General features: G+C 37.8%; 1 protein-coding gene and 1 long non-coding RNA gene across 5 annotated transcripts; one reads left to right on the top strand and one right to left on the bottom strand.

Moving 5' to 3' along the window:
• Positions 1-526: 526 nt before the first annotated feature.
• On the bottom strand, positions 527-2,536 carry LOC118052178 (uncharacterized). 2 transcript variants are annotated; one of them, XR_012170501.1, is made up of 5 exons: positions 2,406-2,536; positions 2,214-2,288; positions 2,064-2,132; positions 1,780-1,964; positions 527-933 (listed from the first exon to the last, which is right to left on the bottom strand). It is a non-coding gene; the product is annotated as an uncharacterized lncRNA (long non-coding RNA). The 2 variants fall into 2 exon arrangements; XR_004688144.2 differs by having other exon boundaries at positions 2,214-2,530.
• A 1,750-nt stretch (positions 2,537-4,286) lies between these two features.
• On the top strand, positions 4,287-15,055 carry LOC118052179 (uncharacterized). Of its 3 annotated transcripts, none has more exons than XM_035063034.2 (11): positions 4,287-4,583; positions 5,871-5,982; positions 6,755-7,696; positions 7,795-7,919; positions 8,089-8,226; positions 8,352-9,297; positions 10,208-10,717; positions 10,790-11,109; positions 11,897-11,995; positions 12,081-12,206; positions 12,827-15,055. In XM_035063034.2, the coding sequence occupies exons 1-11, from the start codon at positions 4,500-4,502 to the stop codon at positions 14,603-14,605; spliced, it is 5,181 nt and encodes a 1,726-aa protein (XP_034918925.1). In that variant the 5' UTR covers positions 4,287-4,499; the 3' UTR covers positions 14,606-15,055. The 3 variants fall into 3 exon arrangements, with proteins under 3 accessions (XP_034918925.1, XP_034918922.1, XP_034918926.1); XM_035063031.2 differs by having other exon boundaries at positions 4,288-4,583; positions 8,086-8,226; XM_035063035.2 differs by having other exon boundaries at positions 4,288-4,668; positions 8,086-8,226.
• The last annotated feature ends 764 nt before the right edge of the window (positions 15,056-15,819 follow it).

The raw sequence follows: 15,819 nt of genomic DNA, 5'->3' as shown, positions 1-15,819 counted from the left end.
TTGGTCATGATTGATGCTAGAATCCATGTCTCTAACTAGTTCGTAACACCTCGGAACACGTAATTTATACCTGTCTATTCCGTGGTTGATCAGGGTTCCCTTCACCATCTGATTTTCAGACAGTTTTGTAGAACTTGCGCACAGAAATTTCAATTTTCTTGATACGCAACTTCAAAGCAGCTGCAAAAATTGGTGATCAGTGGCCTCTACAGGGGAGGAATTGTTCCTGTAAACTAATGATCAGTGGCAAGATATAGCGACCTCTGGCCCCACGTCCCTGTGGGAGGATGACCCTGTGTATCTCGGGTGATGAAATAGGCATTCCTTCGAAACGCATTTGCACCACAGATTTGATGATCATGCACCGAGTTTCCATTACAATGTAAAATGAGGCTTTACAGGTGTTTTGAACTACGGAAGCCAAGGGATAACCACTCTCAAGCTACGAAAAATTAATGCAAAACCAACCCAGCAAAATGAGCCGCTCCGTTCACACTAAGATAGATATATGGAAGAACAGGTAACAAGAACCATAAATGTGACACTTTTATGGTTCACGTCTCTCACAAAATCATTTTAGTGTAAAATATTGAGAGTCAGAACAATGGGTTCAGTAATTTCAAGTTTTTTATCCTGCAGCTTAAATGATAAAGCACCAACTGTCAAAAGCTAAATCAGAACAGCACTGTACCGCGCATGTTCCAATCAAAATGGTGATGTTAAATGAAACTAATAACCTAGGGTCCCTAGTTATATCATGATCCTATGAAGCGATGCACTTTAATTTCATGGCTTCAAGGTGGTATCTGTCCAGGTCAGAATCAAGTGCTTCTGCAGTAAGCTTCTCGACATGGTGTCTCCCTGGCTGTGGCCCCTGGCCAATTCTTGACCGCTGCCATGGCCCCTTCCCTCGCACCAATTCTTTCTTGAACACTGTCCAGTGAAAAAATGAAGATTAGTTTATCGAGACAAGAAGTGCTGTTCTGCTAACAATAATAGCAGATGTAATGCAGAAGATTAAAGAATACCACTCCTTCATAATTCAAAGATCACGTGGCATTAAAATACCAAGGGAAACACCAAGATGCAAATTCCCCTGAAAACTAAGGCCACTTCCAATAGAGATATTAAAATGTAAGGCGTGATATCAGCGACAACAAAATGGGATATTTATAAACCCTTGAGCAAAGTTTATTCCTTACTTGTTTTCTCCCCTTTCCTATCAGTCACTATGAGATGTTAGCGGTGTTATTCTAGCCACTCGATGAATTATGTTGCTCCTTTGCATCAGATGCATGCATGCAAATATTGCTGATGCTTGCCACTGGTTAGCACTTTTAAACCTTTTTTTCTTCCCTAGTTGAAGAAAGAAAATTTAATGAGTCAATCAAATATTCCCAGATTCTCTTCAAGAAGCAACCTGAACACCTCATATATGCAACCGTACAGTGCTCTAGTGATCAAGAAAATAAATCAGGGTACATGTGTTAGGGAGAACTTGAATCAATCGGATCTATCAACACAGATAATTCACTTCGAGGTGATTCCATGCTAGTGAATAACAATGTTTAAAGCAAGCTTTATATATATAATGCCATCATCCAGGAAAACACCAAAAACTGGCAAACAGAAACGCATACAGCAAGGTCATACTCAATGTCTCAGCATATCTACTAGAAAAATTATTTTCAATTGCCTTTCCCACCTAGAAGGAAAAGACCCGGTGAATGCATGAAAGTAATTGGTCCAAAGTTTGAATGATCACCAGCAAGGTTGTACCTTCTAATGGCATTATTTGGTTTTGCCAAGTTGGTAGTTGTTGTTTCAAGCACAGGGACAGGAGTTATCACATGAACCCCTGCAAGCTAAATTTTCAGGGGCTTCCCATCAAGCTGAACATTATTGTATCTCTTGATAGCTGCTAGAGCATCTGTTTGGAGTGCAAATACAACTTCGGCTGTTCCCTGAAAGAGTGAAATTTTTCCAGTCACCGGAAGACACTAATACTTCTAGGGAAAAAAAAGAAAAAAGAAAAAAAAGAGTCAAACATGAATCTAAGATACCTTTGATCTCCCACTCATATCATAATGAAGTGAGTACCTCAACAAATCACCACCCTCGGAGAAAATCACCTGCATAGGGAGTACCTTATGTTAAATGATGCATCTACGGTCCCTAAACTCCTGCATCTTGTATGATTTAAGCAGACTGACCTCGATTTTAGGACACGTGACAACATAGTGCCCTGCTGCCTTTTTTTTTTTTTTTTTATCATCGTCGTGAAAGAACTGCAGCAATGATCATAACAAGATTCTTAAAGCCATCTCAAAAGCTACTTTCAAGCGGTATGATGCCAAACAGCAATTTATACCATACCATCACGGCCTTAGCTACTGCACACTTACATTCCCATAATACCCCGAACCTCAACATCATCATTCATGACTGCAGATTCACGATCAGCACAAATGCCCTGTTGCTGTCAGGTAAAGGCTATGAATCTTTCCAAAAACTCATGAAAAGAAAAGGCATCACCAAGATCACCAAGGCCAGGGCCTCATCTAAATAGTGAAGCATGTTTGGGCTTTTAAAAAAGCCCGGGTCCACGCGTCCGAGCCTAATTACTTTTTGTTTTTCTTCTGTAAAGGGTCACCTACCCCTTATTTTTTCTAATGCAATGACATAAAACATGTCATTTGCCATGTTACAATCCATGTTACACCCTACATTGGTTTGAAAAATATAACAAAATATATTTCTCATCTGAAAACATTTTCAAAACATCATAAAAGATCCCTCTAACCAGCCTCAGGATACACTAAAACTACATACAAAACAAAATCTATCAAAAAAAATTAAAACATAACTTGATTTTCTTTTAGGGGATGTTTATAAAAAACCCACCACCATCAAACATTGATTATTTTCTCGAATGTAACATATTAACACCAGGAACATTGTGTTTTTTCACTAAATTATAATTAAAACGATAATTTTCCCTCCCCTCTTTAAAAAGTTTAAAACTGAAAAATAAATAAAATAATTTTTTTATTATAGCAAGAAAATTACCAGAGAATTTAGGACTATATATTTTTCTTCATGTTTTACATTCGAGTCATTTGTTTGTTAATTTTATCGTGTTTATTATAAATTCAAACATGGATACAATTGATTTTCTTTTTTAAAAAAATAGTTGCTTCACTAAAAGCTTATTCCTGTAGTATATTGTATATCTTTCAATACTGCGTCGTTCATGTAAAACACACAAACTTTAAATGATAAAATAACACGACACAATAACATGTGAAAAACTATATAGATTCATGCCTCGACGCAGGCTCTTGACTGGTATATAATTGAAAATCTATGCAATTGACTGGTTTTGACTGGCTTCTCCAAAATTTTAACATCGTGCTCTGGGCTATTGAATTTTTGTAGCTAATATAGACCTCGGGCTGAATACCCTTTCCTCCAGTTTATCTATAAAGTCTGTTTTACCTGTATATGTGCTCTGCAATCGTAACTCAGCTTCGAGGAATAAAATCTCCTCTGTTTGAAAACAAAATCCAGCTAAAACCACTATAAAATTCGAGCATGATCATTGCAATTTACCCAAATAAACAGCATAATTTACAATCTCATTTGACTCCATACAAAAAAAAAAAAAAAAACTCATTAATGTTTTCAACTGGGAGTTTTTTCCAGCGTGAAAAAGTTTTTTCTAAACCAGTATAGTTAAAAAAATAATTTATATGCAGGTTTTATTTATACATTTTAAGTTGCTGAGTTTTTATTGTATGTTTGATATTGCAATATAAGACATATTTGTAGAGGTATTTTTAATTTAAAAATATATTAAAATATTTATTTATTTATTTTTAAATATTAATAAATCAAAATTATCAAAGAAACATTAAAAATATATATCAATTCAGTATATTTTTAAATAAATTAATTTGAAAATACTTCCAACAGAAACTATTACGATTTGAAACACCGTCTTTAATATAACTGCGCTAGCGTGGATCCCCCCCCCCCTGGTGCTGTTCATGGAAAGAACTCACCATGTTCCTCTTTCTAAACTTACCGCCTCACCTTCTGGTTTTCCGTGTACTTTTTTAACCCCGTCAGGAATCAGGACAAACTTAACGTAAATTCACGTGTCAACCCCCCCTGGCCCTCCGTATCAGGGACGGCAACAAGTAAAGCAAGGACAGATCCCGTAATTCTTCTACACAACAAGCACATCTTTGTCACTTCAGCAAGCCACGTACTCATCACATCAGGCCGCCCTCAAGTTCGTTTTCTCGATTTCCTCTTCCAATGTCCCCCTCACAGCCAATCTCTCTCTCTCTCTCCCCTCTCTATCTCTCTCAACGTGGCCCGTCAAAACGTAGATTTTTCTAGAGAGTGAGAATCATTAAAAAAAGAAGAGGGTTCTTAGAGTGAGAAAGAGATAACGGAGAATATTATTATTTAATAATACAAAGACTAAATCAATGGCGTCAAATAACCCTAGTCAACCAGAGCTCGCGACCAAAACAAGAGAAGAAGGAGAGGTCTCTTCTTCATCCAACGAAGACGTATTGCCTCCCTAAGAAACCCTAACTCTTTTCTGTTTTCAATGCATTTTTCTTTATCTGTTTGATTGCCGAGAAAACAGTCGAAGTAAGTGAAATGAGAATGAATTTGTTTGCTCATCGTACTTCTCATGCCTTGTTTTGGTTTTCCTTTTTTTTTTTTTTTTGAAATTTTCAATTCCCGATGAGAAATTCGCAGTTTCAGTTTGTGGTGTCAATTTTTAGCTGCATCTGTTAGCTGATATAAATTAGCTGCTACTTTTGTTTGCAATAGATCAGGCTTCTGGTTGATGAGAAAGCAGAGGAAAAGGAAAGAAAATTATTTTACTGACGGATTTGTCAATTTGTGTTCTGATTACGAGCTGCTTCCTCTGAGTCGGCAACTTGTCTCAGGGTTTAGTTGACTGCAATTTACTAATATGAAGAGAAACCTAAGATCTACTCATTTACAAGTCTATTTGATTTCGCTTGTGCACAGTGTTTCAGCACTGCATATAGATGGTTTATAATTAGGTTTTTTAGTTTGTTATATGCAGTTGCGATGGGTTGTACTGTACAGTTATTATTCTACCATACGTCTCTGTCACATTCAGTTGGAAATCAATTTCACGATGTATATTTATGTGGCCTTCTATCTATGCTCGTGGCAATGATGCCTCAGGCTTTAATGGTTTTGCGGAGTTGATACTTCCTTTTGCATATATTTGTCGGCTCCATCAAATTAACCATTTATAGGTCTCAGTGTTAGTGCGGGAGGGAGAGAGCATCAACATTGGGAGATCTGAATATTTCCTCTTACCAAAATGAATCTGCCCGTAGATCACCTGTATTCTACCTGTATTATGTGGTCATTGATTATGCCATGCATGTCCTTTTTGTTTTGTTAAAAACTGATTTTATGAAGTAGAATCACATGGCCTTTTATGTTGAATTATTCTCATTGATTTGGTGTTCCCTTGCTCACGTACATGTGTTCTTGTAAGTGTGAGAGGGAGAGTATCAACTCAGGGAGAATTGAATAATTACAGATCACTTTATTTTTCAGTGACTTTATTTTGTTACCGCATTCCACTAAAGCTCTGTGAAGTGCAATTAGGGCACTTATGATTATCACGGGATTTGCTTTTTGTTCAACACATTTTTTATTTATTTTGAAGTTACTACAGCAGGTTCCATCAATTGAATGTGTTTACATTTGCAACGTTGGCCGTATGAATGAAGTTCTAGTGGCTTAACCTTTTCTTTTCTAGTGGAACTCGTTGAGATGAATTTTGATTTTCTTTCTCGCAGCAAAATCCTGTTTGCTCTTCTGCACTGTTTGCCGATGCTTTTAACACACCTGCTTCCTCAAGGACCATTCCGTTTCATCTGATGAACAAATTCACTTTATCCAATCGGGCTGGTAAGTCCAGCTTTCCATCTGATTGCAGGAACTTGGTTTCCTATATATATTTCCCAGCTGCCAAGTTCTCATTGTTTGTGTTTGGATTTATGTTTTAATAATACTTTAGCTTGTGAATCTTTCACGAAGAGTGCTGTTTCTCATTTCTGTTTTGACCTATTAGCTGATGCATCAATAGCTAGTTTTTTCCACTTGCTCTGAACATTACATTCATGATGCTTGTATATGACTATTTTTACATGTAGCCTTCCATGCTAAGGAAGTTTTCTCAATTGGCACATCTATGATGAAAAATAATATATCATTTACCCCATTGCCAATTGATTCCAAAGCGTATAAAGATACCTGTGCATATCTTTACACAAAAGCATATATTCTCAGCTTTTCAAAGATTATCCATGCCTATAAGATACCATTTTAAAAAAGTTTAATATTTTCCCGCCAATTAATAATCAAAGAATTCTTCTTCTTTTTATTACCGAATGAGAGGGGTCTAAATCACAAAATGCTATTGATTTGTCACACATAGAGGAGGACCTCGACCTACTTAAGTCATGCACTCCATGCCATCTAATTTCTATGATGCATAAATGTCTTTTATGTTATTTTGTAACTCAGTCACATGTGGATTTCCCTACTACTTTGTTTTGCCAACTTTTACCTATCTGCGACGTCTGTGTGTTAGAAAGAATTGGTTATGTATTTAATTGATGGTAAGGACAAGACATCCTGCTGTAGAGTGCTTTTTAATGCAGCCATATCTCCTCCACAGGCAAGGCCATTTTTAGCACCAATCCTGCAAGATATGTTGATCCGAATCTCCAAACATCACAACCAAATAATAACAAGAGCTTTGAGAAGAATAGGGTGCCACGCATATCTGCTAATCCTGGAAAGTGTGCATCATCAGGGGCTAATGATAACTTAGTGATAAGATTTTCAGATGATGAAAGTGGGAGTGAATCTGAAGATAGAGATGACAAGCCTTTAAAAACTAAACCCAATACAACTTTGGTTAATGGAAATGGAAGGCTGCCCTCCAATTTACCGGCAAAATCAAGCATGTCGCTGCAGACTTCTAGAAATGTGAACAGTATTCCCAAGAAATCATCAATGACTCGCACATTTAACTCGTCAATGACAAAGATAAATGGAGTTGCCAATTCCAAGGGTGCTGACTCCTTGTCTGTTGGGCAAGGTTCTCAAGTAAAAAATATTAATTCCATCAAAAGAAATCTAGCAAGCCAAGAGCATGGTGTTGAGCAAGGTGTGGATTTGAACAGTACTAAGGTTCAGGACTTGAGGCAGCAGATTGCACTTCGGGAAAGGGAACTGAAGCTTAAGGCAGCTGCACAAAACAAGGAATCAGGTTCAGTTTCTGACAAGTGTATGAACATTTCCAGTAGTGTGACCAGGAAATCTAATGCAGCTTCTTCTGAAGTTGGGCAATTAGCACCAAAAGAACCAGACAGGAAACGCATAAAACCTGACGGATCTTATTCTAAACACTTGAATTCAGATGGCCAACAAAAGATGCTTGTAGAGAAACCTAATTTACCGTCAAAAGATCAAGCGCTGGAGAACAGTAGTTTGCAGGATAGAAATATGGGTAATTGTAGCAAGAAAGAAAGACCAACAAAAAGAACAGATTCAAGTGTAGTTAAATGGGAGAGGCAAGATAGGAGGGTGGATATTTCATCTTTAAAGCTACCTGGTGGGTTGAAAGATCAAGGAAGCTTTGTTATTTTTCTTACATATTGTTCTATAGTGTAATCTATCATTTACTTTAATCAGCATTTTTATGCGTCACAGCTTCTCACATCAATGATAATTCCAGTCAGCCTGACACGAGCAGAATGCAGATGGATCCATGTGTGGTATTGAACCAGACCCCACTGCTGACTAATGCAAATGCTAGTACTTTATCGAAGAAGAGAGTAAGTCAACAAGGAGAAATTAGTTGACTTAGTGTTGTTTTCATCACAACTTCTCGCGTTCTGTTGTTGAACTATTTTATTTCTTGTTTCCCTTGTGTAATTATGGATGCAAATTTTGCCACTGGGGCTACCCTCATTCCTGTACTGATATTAAAGTAACTTCCAGAAGAGTGTTGACTTGAATCCTGTAAAGAATTGCGGAACCCAGCCACCAGCTTGTTTGTTAAAGACATCAACTAGTGGACAGAATTTAATGAACAGCTGTGAGCGCTTGCAAGGCATATCTGGTGATAAGCTGTCCTGTCAAGTATGTTACCTGTATCAAATGTTAAAATGACCGCCTTTGATTTATCATGTTAAAGTTTCTTGAACTCCTCCTGCCTTCCCTGCCTCCTCTTATTTTGTTGGACTTGCATTTATTCTTGTTCACAGGCATCTCTGAATTTAAACCCTTGGAATTGTCTGGGAACTGTAAATGTGGCAGAACATAACAGCATAGATATTCAGTTGTTAGTTGAAATGGAGGAATCCTTAGACAGGGAACTGGAAGAAGCACAAGAGCACAGACACAAATGTGAAATTGAAGAAAGAAATGCTCTTAAAGCTTATCGAAAAGCGCAGAGAGCTTTGATCGAGGCTAATTCTAGATGTACAGAACTTTATTGCAAGAGGGAACTGCACTCAGCTCACTTTCGATCTCTCATTGTGAATGATTCCAGTTTGTTTTTTCCCTCCAGGCAGCATGAACATGTTGGAATTGGGATGGACCGTGAAAATAATGTATCTAGAAATGTGGATTTAATACCCTCATCAAGCGATCAGATGCAGCCTGAGTATGATGGTTGTAATCAGCCAGGGTATGATCCAGTCACCGGTGCTCCCTCAAATTCACTTCATGTAAATGGCCATAGTTTGGGATCCGAGCAATGCAGTGAACCTGATGCTAGTACATCAGAGCCATTGCCCCGCAACAGCCAGATTGCTGCAAATGGAGTAAGCTCTCAATCCAACGATTCTAATATTTCAGCTGGGGAAGACGAAGAGACATTTCCATTGGACCATGAGACTGATCAACCTATCTTTAAAACTCAGCGAGATCAAAATTCTGTGGGAAGGGAAAGCCACACAGATTGTCATCCAAACAAAGATTTTTATGTTGATGGCCCTCAGGATTCTTTGATTCTTGAAGCAAAATTAAGATCCAAACTATTTGCTCGTCTACCAATCAGAACCTTTTCCAAGAATGGTGGTTCATCCAACATGGAGCCTGCAGATGAACCAGGGATTGAAATTGACAACAGAAGTGAAAGAACCCAGGGAAGCAATGGCAGTATACCATTGTCAGAGACAGAAAAGGATCGAGATTATGACCTTGAAGGTAATTTTCTCACGGTAGAAATAGATTTTAAGCAGTTTTTTGGTCTTGAAGTATTTTGCTTTTGGAATCACGCTGAATGTCGAGCTGATCAATTATCCCAGTTGCTGACATTGATTTTTGTGCAATTGTATGGTGGTTTTGGCTTTTTTGCGACATTTATCTTCGTATGTGGCAATTTCCATGCTCATGCACACACAAATGTGATAAATGTTGTTCTTGCAACTTACTGCATATGTTAATGTAAAATTCAGTCTTTCCTAGTGAACTTGTTTAGCAAATAGATTCAAATGACTCATTGTGTAAAACAAATGCCTTTTGATCATGTCAAATTCTGCTTCTTGCTATAATACTTTCATGTGTCCCCTAGTATGTGCTTGGTTTACTGGGAGTCTTGTAACTAGCTGAACCTGAAACATATTAGTATAATTTAGCATTTGGGAATGTGATAGCTTGGTCGTGCTATTTGACGATATTACTCTTTATTCTTTGCATGCAGCACTGAATATTGATGAGAACTGTTTCAAACTTGTAGCACTGAAACTTGATGAAAACTGCTTCTAGTTTGAAATTACTGGGCAAACTTAAATGAGCAGAGGAATTCTGAGAATTTGAAGATTCTGTTCATTGAGGAATGCCACATTTCATTTTCATTCAAGTTTAAGTAACTGGAAAAAATCTTCTACTGTTGTTTTCCAAAATTTATCCTCATTAGGAGGGAGAATATGACTCTTAAATAATTACAACACAGTGGAATGTTATAAAGAGTTTATGAAAAGGGAAGTGATAGACATAAAATGGTTGGCGGTAAAGTAATTTGAGTGTGTATATATTTTATTCTATATGGTTCTTGTTTCATTTATTGTTCCTTTTCTTTCTTGAAAAACTTTCAGTAATGTTTCCTTCTATACAGGCAATGATAAGCCTGAAAGAAGTATATCTGAGCTTCCTGTCCAGATTCAGAGCCATGAAAAGAATTTTCATTCTGCTGCTGATTCCAAGGACGATTCCACTGGAGGTCATCAGCTGACAACTTCTGTCATATCTTCACCTCTTTTAGTATTGAGGAGTGCATTTGCTCAAATGAAAGCTATGTACCCAATGACTTTGATAGAATCACAATGCAGAAAAAACCAACAAAATGATACCTGTGGTGATTTCATTGTAGAGGATGGTCTTATGGACACTGAGGAAATTCAGTGTGACAACATGATAGCAAAGTCAAAGGAGGAGATTATAAGGGGTATACGTGGAACTGAAATTGGGACTTTTACCCACAATGTGGCAGTTGACCCATTTTGGCCACTATGCATGTATGAGCTTCGAGGAAAATGCAACAATGATGAATGTCCTTGGCAACATGTTAGGGACTTCTCTGATCAAAATGTGCATCCAAATCAGCATGATGATTCTGATAGTACTGGTATGACTATTCCTTTGACAATTTTGAATAGTCTGAATTGCTGCTTACAACTGTAAAACAATGCTTGTGCAGATTGTCAGGTTGGATTAACACTGCATGAACAAAAATGTAAAGGTGGAACAAAAATTTCGAAGTGTCACAGTGTATTGAATCCACCAACTTATCTTGTTGGCTTGGATGTTTTAAAATCTGACTCGTATAAATCTGTCATTGCACGGAGAAATGGGCAATGCTGGCAAATACAGTTCAGTCTTTGCTTAGCTTTATCAAGTTTCTTTCAAAAAGATTTGCTTGCTGATCAGCCTTCTATCAATGCTGATGATGGCCGTATCGAGGTCCATGGGAGTTGGAATAGACAGGCATCATACTTTCAGAGTAGAGAGAACACAGCGGTCTGTTTATTACTGTTTTCTGTATTCCTGGCATAATGTTTATCTTTTATTGTTTGCTTTTGCTGCATTGCCAAGATATTTTGTCAGTAACATTAATGCTCAGAAATCACTTTGTCTTAGTATTCTCTTCAATTAAGTACAAGCCATTGGTGGGAATATATTTTTGTGGTGTTTTATTCATAGATCTTCCAGTACATGTATTGTCAAAACTCATGTTGTCATGCTTTTCCCTATCCTTCACATTATTTTGGTTGAGTTATGAAACTTTTCTTAGTGAATTGTGTCTCTTCTTTGTTTGATTCAAATGGTTCGTGCTGGAGACTTTGCTATCTTGCTGTGTCTATTTGAACTTTCTTTTAAGAATGTAGCTTGCAAGTGTGAAGATTTGGTTTACTGTCCACCTCTGATAGGTGTGTTCTTTGTGTTCTATTTTCCAATTACAACATCAAGTCACTGGCATTTATTTCTGTTTTGTTGCATCCTAAACCTTGTCGCTAAGGAATCTCGCTCCTCTCTTGATCTAGTGAAAGGAAGAAGGGAAGGCAGCCCTTATAAAAAATTCCTGTTGTCAATTCTATTCTCATTATTGTTGTTTCTGAAACAATTATAATTCTGTGCAGCATATATTATGCTTGCATAGTTCTGCCTCCATTACATATTGCCTTGTCCACTTCATATTTTACATATTGCTGTATTTGCTTTATGTTTTACCATTGTAGTCTTTTGCTGTTTTCTTCTTGGTTCATCCTCTCATTTATGTTGTTCTTCCTGCTTGATGTATACTTAGAATCATCTCAATCAAGCATTAGCCAGCAGTTTGCAGTCCCTTGAAATGGCTCTTCTTTTTCTCAGTCAGGAGGTTTACAAGCTGGAGGGTATGAAGAAGGTAAAGTATGTGGTTTCAGTTTTTACTTGTAGTATCCTTTTTGTTCAGAAACTTCTAATTATCGTCCTAAACCTTTGTTCTACAGCCTCTCTCCATGCTGTCACGAGCAATTGAGGCTGATCCAACATCCGAAGCTCTTTGGATGATGTATCTGCTCATTTACTACAGCAACATTGAGTCAATGGGGAAGGATGACATGTTCTCCTATGCGGTATGTTATAAAAATTTAGGAACTAGACCTAACTATTCTCCACAAAATTGCTCTTGAAACTGAGATTCTGAGACTGGTCAAACGCTTTCTGGATTTGTGATTATAATTAAGCTACCTTTCAGTAGTACAAATCTATTTCATAGGAGTGAAAAGCAGCCTTGACTATGCAGAGCTGCAAGTCAAGTTTTATTCATAGCCTCCTGTTTTGCACTTGCAAGTTCTATCGAAGTAAAAGAATTTTCCAAACTTTTGTAATTAGATGATTTCACTAGCCTAATCTGGCTGAAATTCTACCAGTTACTTTCTTTTCAAGTCATTTTTTATGGTTGAAGTTTTCAAAAAAAGAGGGGAGCAGTTTTTAAAATTCAGCTATCTTTTCCCATCAAGGAACCTTCTTTCCGTCAAGTTTCCATTATGAAAACAGATCAGATGTGGGCTTGGTTGGATTAGTGTACGTGCTTATGCCTTTGTTCCATGTGAATGTGCCTGCTATTCAATATTGTCATTGTTTAAAACCGGGTCATTTTTTCTTCTTGTCTTTTAAATCCCTTCCTCTCTCTTCCTTTTACTTGACAGAATGCAAACTTTTGTATGGAAACCCTTTTCCTCTTGTCCTTCAGGTTAAAAACAACGAAAGATCTTATGGACTTTGGCTCATGTACATCAACAGTCGTATACATCTTGATGATCGACTGGTAGCATATAATGCTGCTCTCACAGTGCTTTGTCGCCAGGCATCTGCTTTTGATAAGGGCAATATGTATGCTAGTGCATGCATCTTAGATTTGTTCTTACAGATGATGGATTGTTTGTGCATGTCTGGGAATGTTGGCAAGGCAATTCAGAAAATCCAAGGACTCTTCCCTGTGGCAGCTAACTCAGATGAGCCTCACTTTCTGTTGCTCTCTGATATCCTCGCATGCTTAACAAATTCTGACAAATATATCTTCTGGGTTTGTTGTGTGTACTTAGTTATTTACAGGAAGTTACCTGATGCTATTGTACAATGTTTTGAATGTGACAAAGAACTCCTTGCAATTGAATGGCCTTATGTTCACTTACCAAATGAAGAGAAGCAGAGGGCTGTTAAGCTAGTTGAGATGGCAGTGGATTCTGTTGAAATGTCTGTCAACAGTGAATCACTTGAAAGTGACAAAAATAGCAGAATGGCGCAACAGTTTGCTCTCAGTCATATTAGGTGTACACTAGTTTTTGATGGCTTAGCTTGCTGTCAGAATTTGTTGGGCAAGTATACGAAGTTGCACCCGTCCTGTGTAGAACTTGTTCTCCTGTCAGCAAGGCTTAAAAAAAATGGCTTGGGCAGTGTGAGCTTTGAAGGGTTTGAGGAAGCCATTAGTAATTGGCCAAAAGAAGTCCCAGGAATTCACTGTATCTGGAATCAGTATATTGAGTGTGCCCTCCAAGAAGAAGGTCCTGATTTTGCAAAAGAACTCACTGTCCGCTGGTTTAACTCTGTTTCAAAAGTTCAATATACTCAAAATGAGATTTTGGATGCGGTGGATAGTAATAGCTCAATTGGATCACTGGAATCAGCTTCAGCATCAAATCCAGACTTTCTGATACCCAACTCAAATCAGATGGATACGATGTTTGGATTAATTAATCTATCTCTTGCTAAATTGTTGCACAATGACCACGTTGAAGCTCATGTTGCCATTGACAGAGCACTGAAGGCTGCACCTCCACAGCACATCAAACATTGCTTATCAGAGCATGCTGTGTTCTTGCTAAACCATGAGCCAAAATTAAGGAAGGATGCTCCTGTCAGTGAAAAACTGAAAATTTTGAATGGTTATTTGAATGATACCCAAGCTCTCCCAGTTTGTGAACCATTATCTAGACGATTCATTGACAACATTGAGAAGCCAAAAGTTCAGCAGCTAATCAGTAGCATATTGAGTCCGGTTTCATCTGACTTTTCTTTGGTGAATCTTGTTCTTGAAGTGTGGTATGGCCCCTCTCTTTTACCCCCAAAGTCAAACCAGCCAAAGGAATTGGTGGATTTTGTTGAAGCCATCTTAGAGATGGTGCCATCCAACTACCCAATAGCTCTTTCTGTTTGTAAGCTCTTGTGCAGAGGCTACAGCTATATTAATGTTACTTCTGACAGTGTTCTATACTGGGCGTGCTCAATCTTGGTTGATGCAATCTTTCATGCTATTCCAGTGCCACCGGAATTTGTGTGGGTTGAAGCTGCAGGTATTTTGGGTGATATTTCTGGTGTCGAGTTCATTTCTGACAGGTTTTACAAGAAAGCTTTATCTGCACATCCATTCTCCATTAAGCTATGGATTTGCTATTATAATCTATCAAAGAGTAGAGGATACGTAAGCACTGTTATCCAAAAAGCTAGAGAGAGGGGTATTGAAGTTGGTTGATAACTTTTTCTTAAGATAGCTGTCAGTTTGATAGAATTAGTTCTGCTGAAGAGATAATTGAGGCCAGTTTTGCTGATTGACACCCCAGGAACGGGGAAGGAGTCAAGTCTGTAGATGATGTGCTGGGTTGCATGACAATCCTGGACAAGTTATTCTGGGTGCTTGTTCACTGTAAAATGTTGATGAAGATCTGAAACTAGGAATTATAGAAATATACACAGGATAAACTGATGAAAGGATAGGTTTTAGCTTATGTTTTGGGAAGAAGTTACTTAATAGATCAGGTTTTCAGCCCCCTTTTTTCCCAGCCTTGTCATTCTTTGTTTCATTCCTTTTCTGTTGTCGTTTTTACATTTCTTCCCAATTTTTTTTTTTTTGTATCGTAGAATTCACAATTTCACATAGTTGAAAAGATTATAGTTTCATTATAAATGAATCATCATTTTGATAGTTTCCTCTGTCGCCATTACTTTCTTGTTCTTGCATTCAATTTTTTCTGGGTGTAGCGGTCTTCTGCTGCCTTTCTATTTGCATGGTGGATTGTAGAAAAAGATCTCGTATGGCTTGAGAAATAGGGAATGGATTGGGAATAGTTTTCAATGCAATGGATGGTGGACTCTACGGAAGCTGTTTGGTTATCTCCCTTCATTTGATTGGAGTTGTGGTGGAATTTGCGAGTTTGTTGAGAGGATCAAGGAGGCTCAACACAGTTGTGGAGAAGGGCGAATGTTTTTGGTAGAGCAGAATTCTGAAAATAGCTCTTCTTCCTATCGCAGGGGGAAGCAAATGGATGGCAAGAGTAAGTTTAAGGATGGACATAGAGGAACCTGTGTATGCCAGAAAGTAACGAGAGATGAGTTGGGAAAGCCACCGGGTTCTGCTCTGTTCTGGAGAGGAGAGTGAAGACAGGTGCAATACAATTCTAGGACATCTTATTTATTCTTGTCAGTTTGCCATGGCCAATGAAACTCCTGAATGAGTGCTGAGATTTGGCCAGGATTGGTACCTTTGGTTTCATAAAATAGCAGGTTTTTTATTGAATTTATAGAGTTTCCATGATTGTTTGTAGATTATGATAAAATAATTCATTTTTTGAATTCTATTATTGATGCTGAGTCGTTAACTTTGCATCTTCAAAATGCTTGTCACGTGCACCATCTCATTTGATTCACCAGTCACCAGAATCAGTGCAGTTTACAATTTACAATTTACAT

The sequence above is a fragment of the Populus alba genome, chromosome 8, assembly GCF_005239225.2.
Source record: "Populus alba chromosome 8, ASM523922v2, whole genome shotgun sequence".
NCBI classification, from domain to species: domain Eukaryota; kingdom Viridiplantae; phylum Streptophyta; class Magnoliopsida; order Malpighiales; family Salicaceae; genus Populus; species Populus alba.
This window is presented reverse-complemented; position numbering and strand designations above follow the sequence as displayed.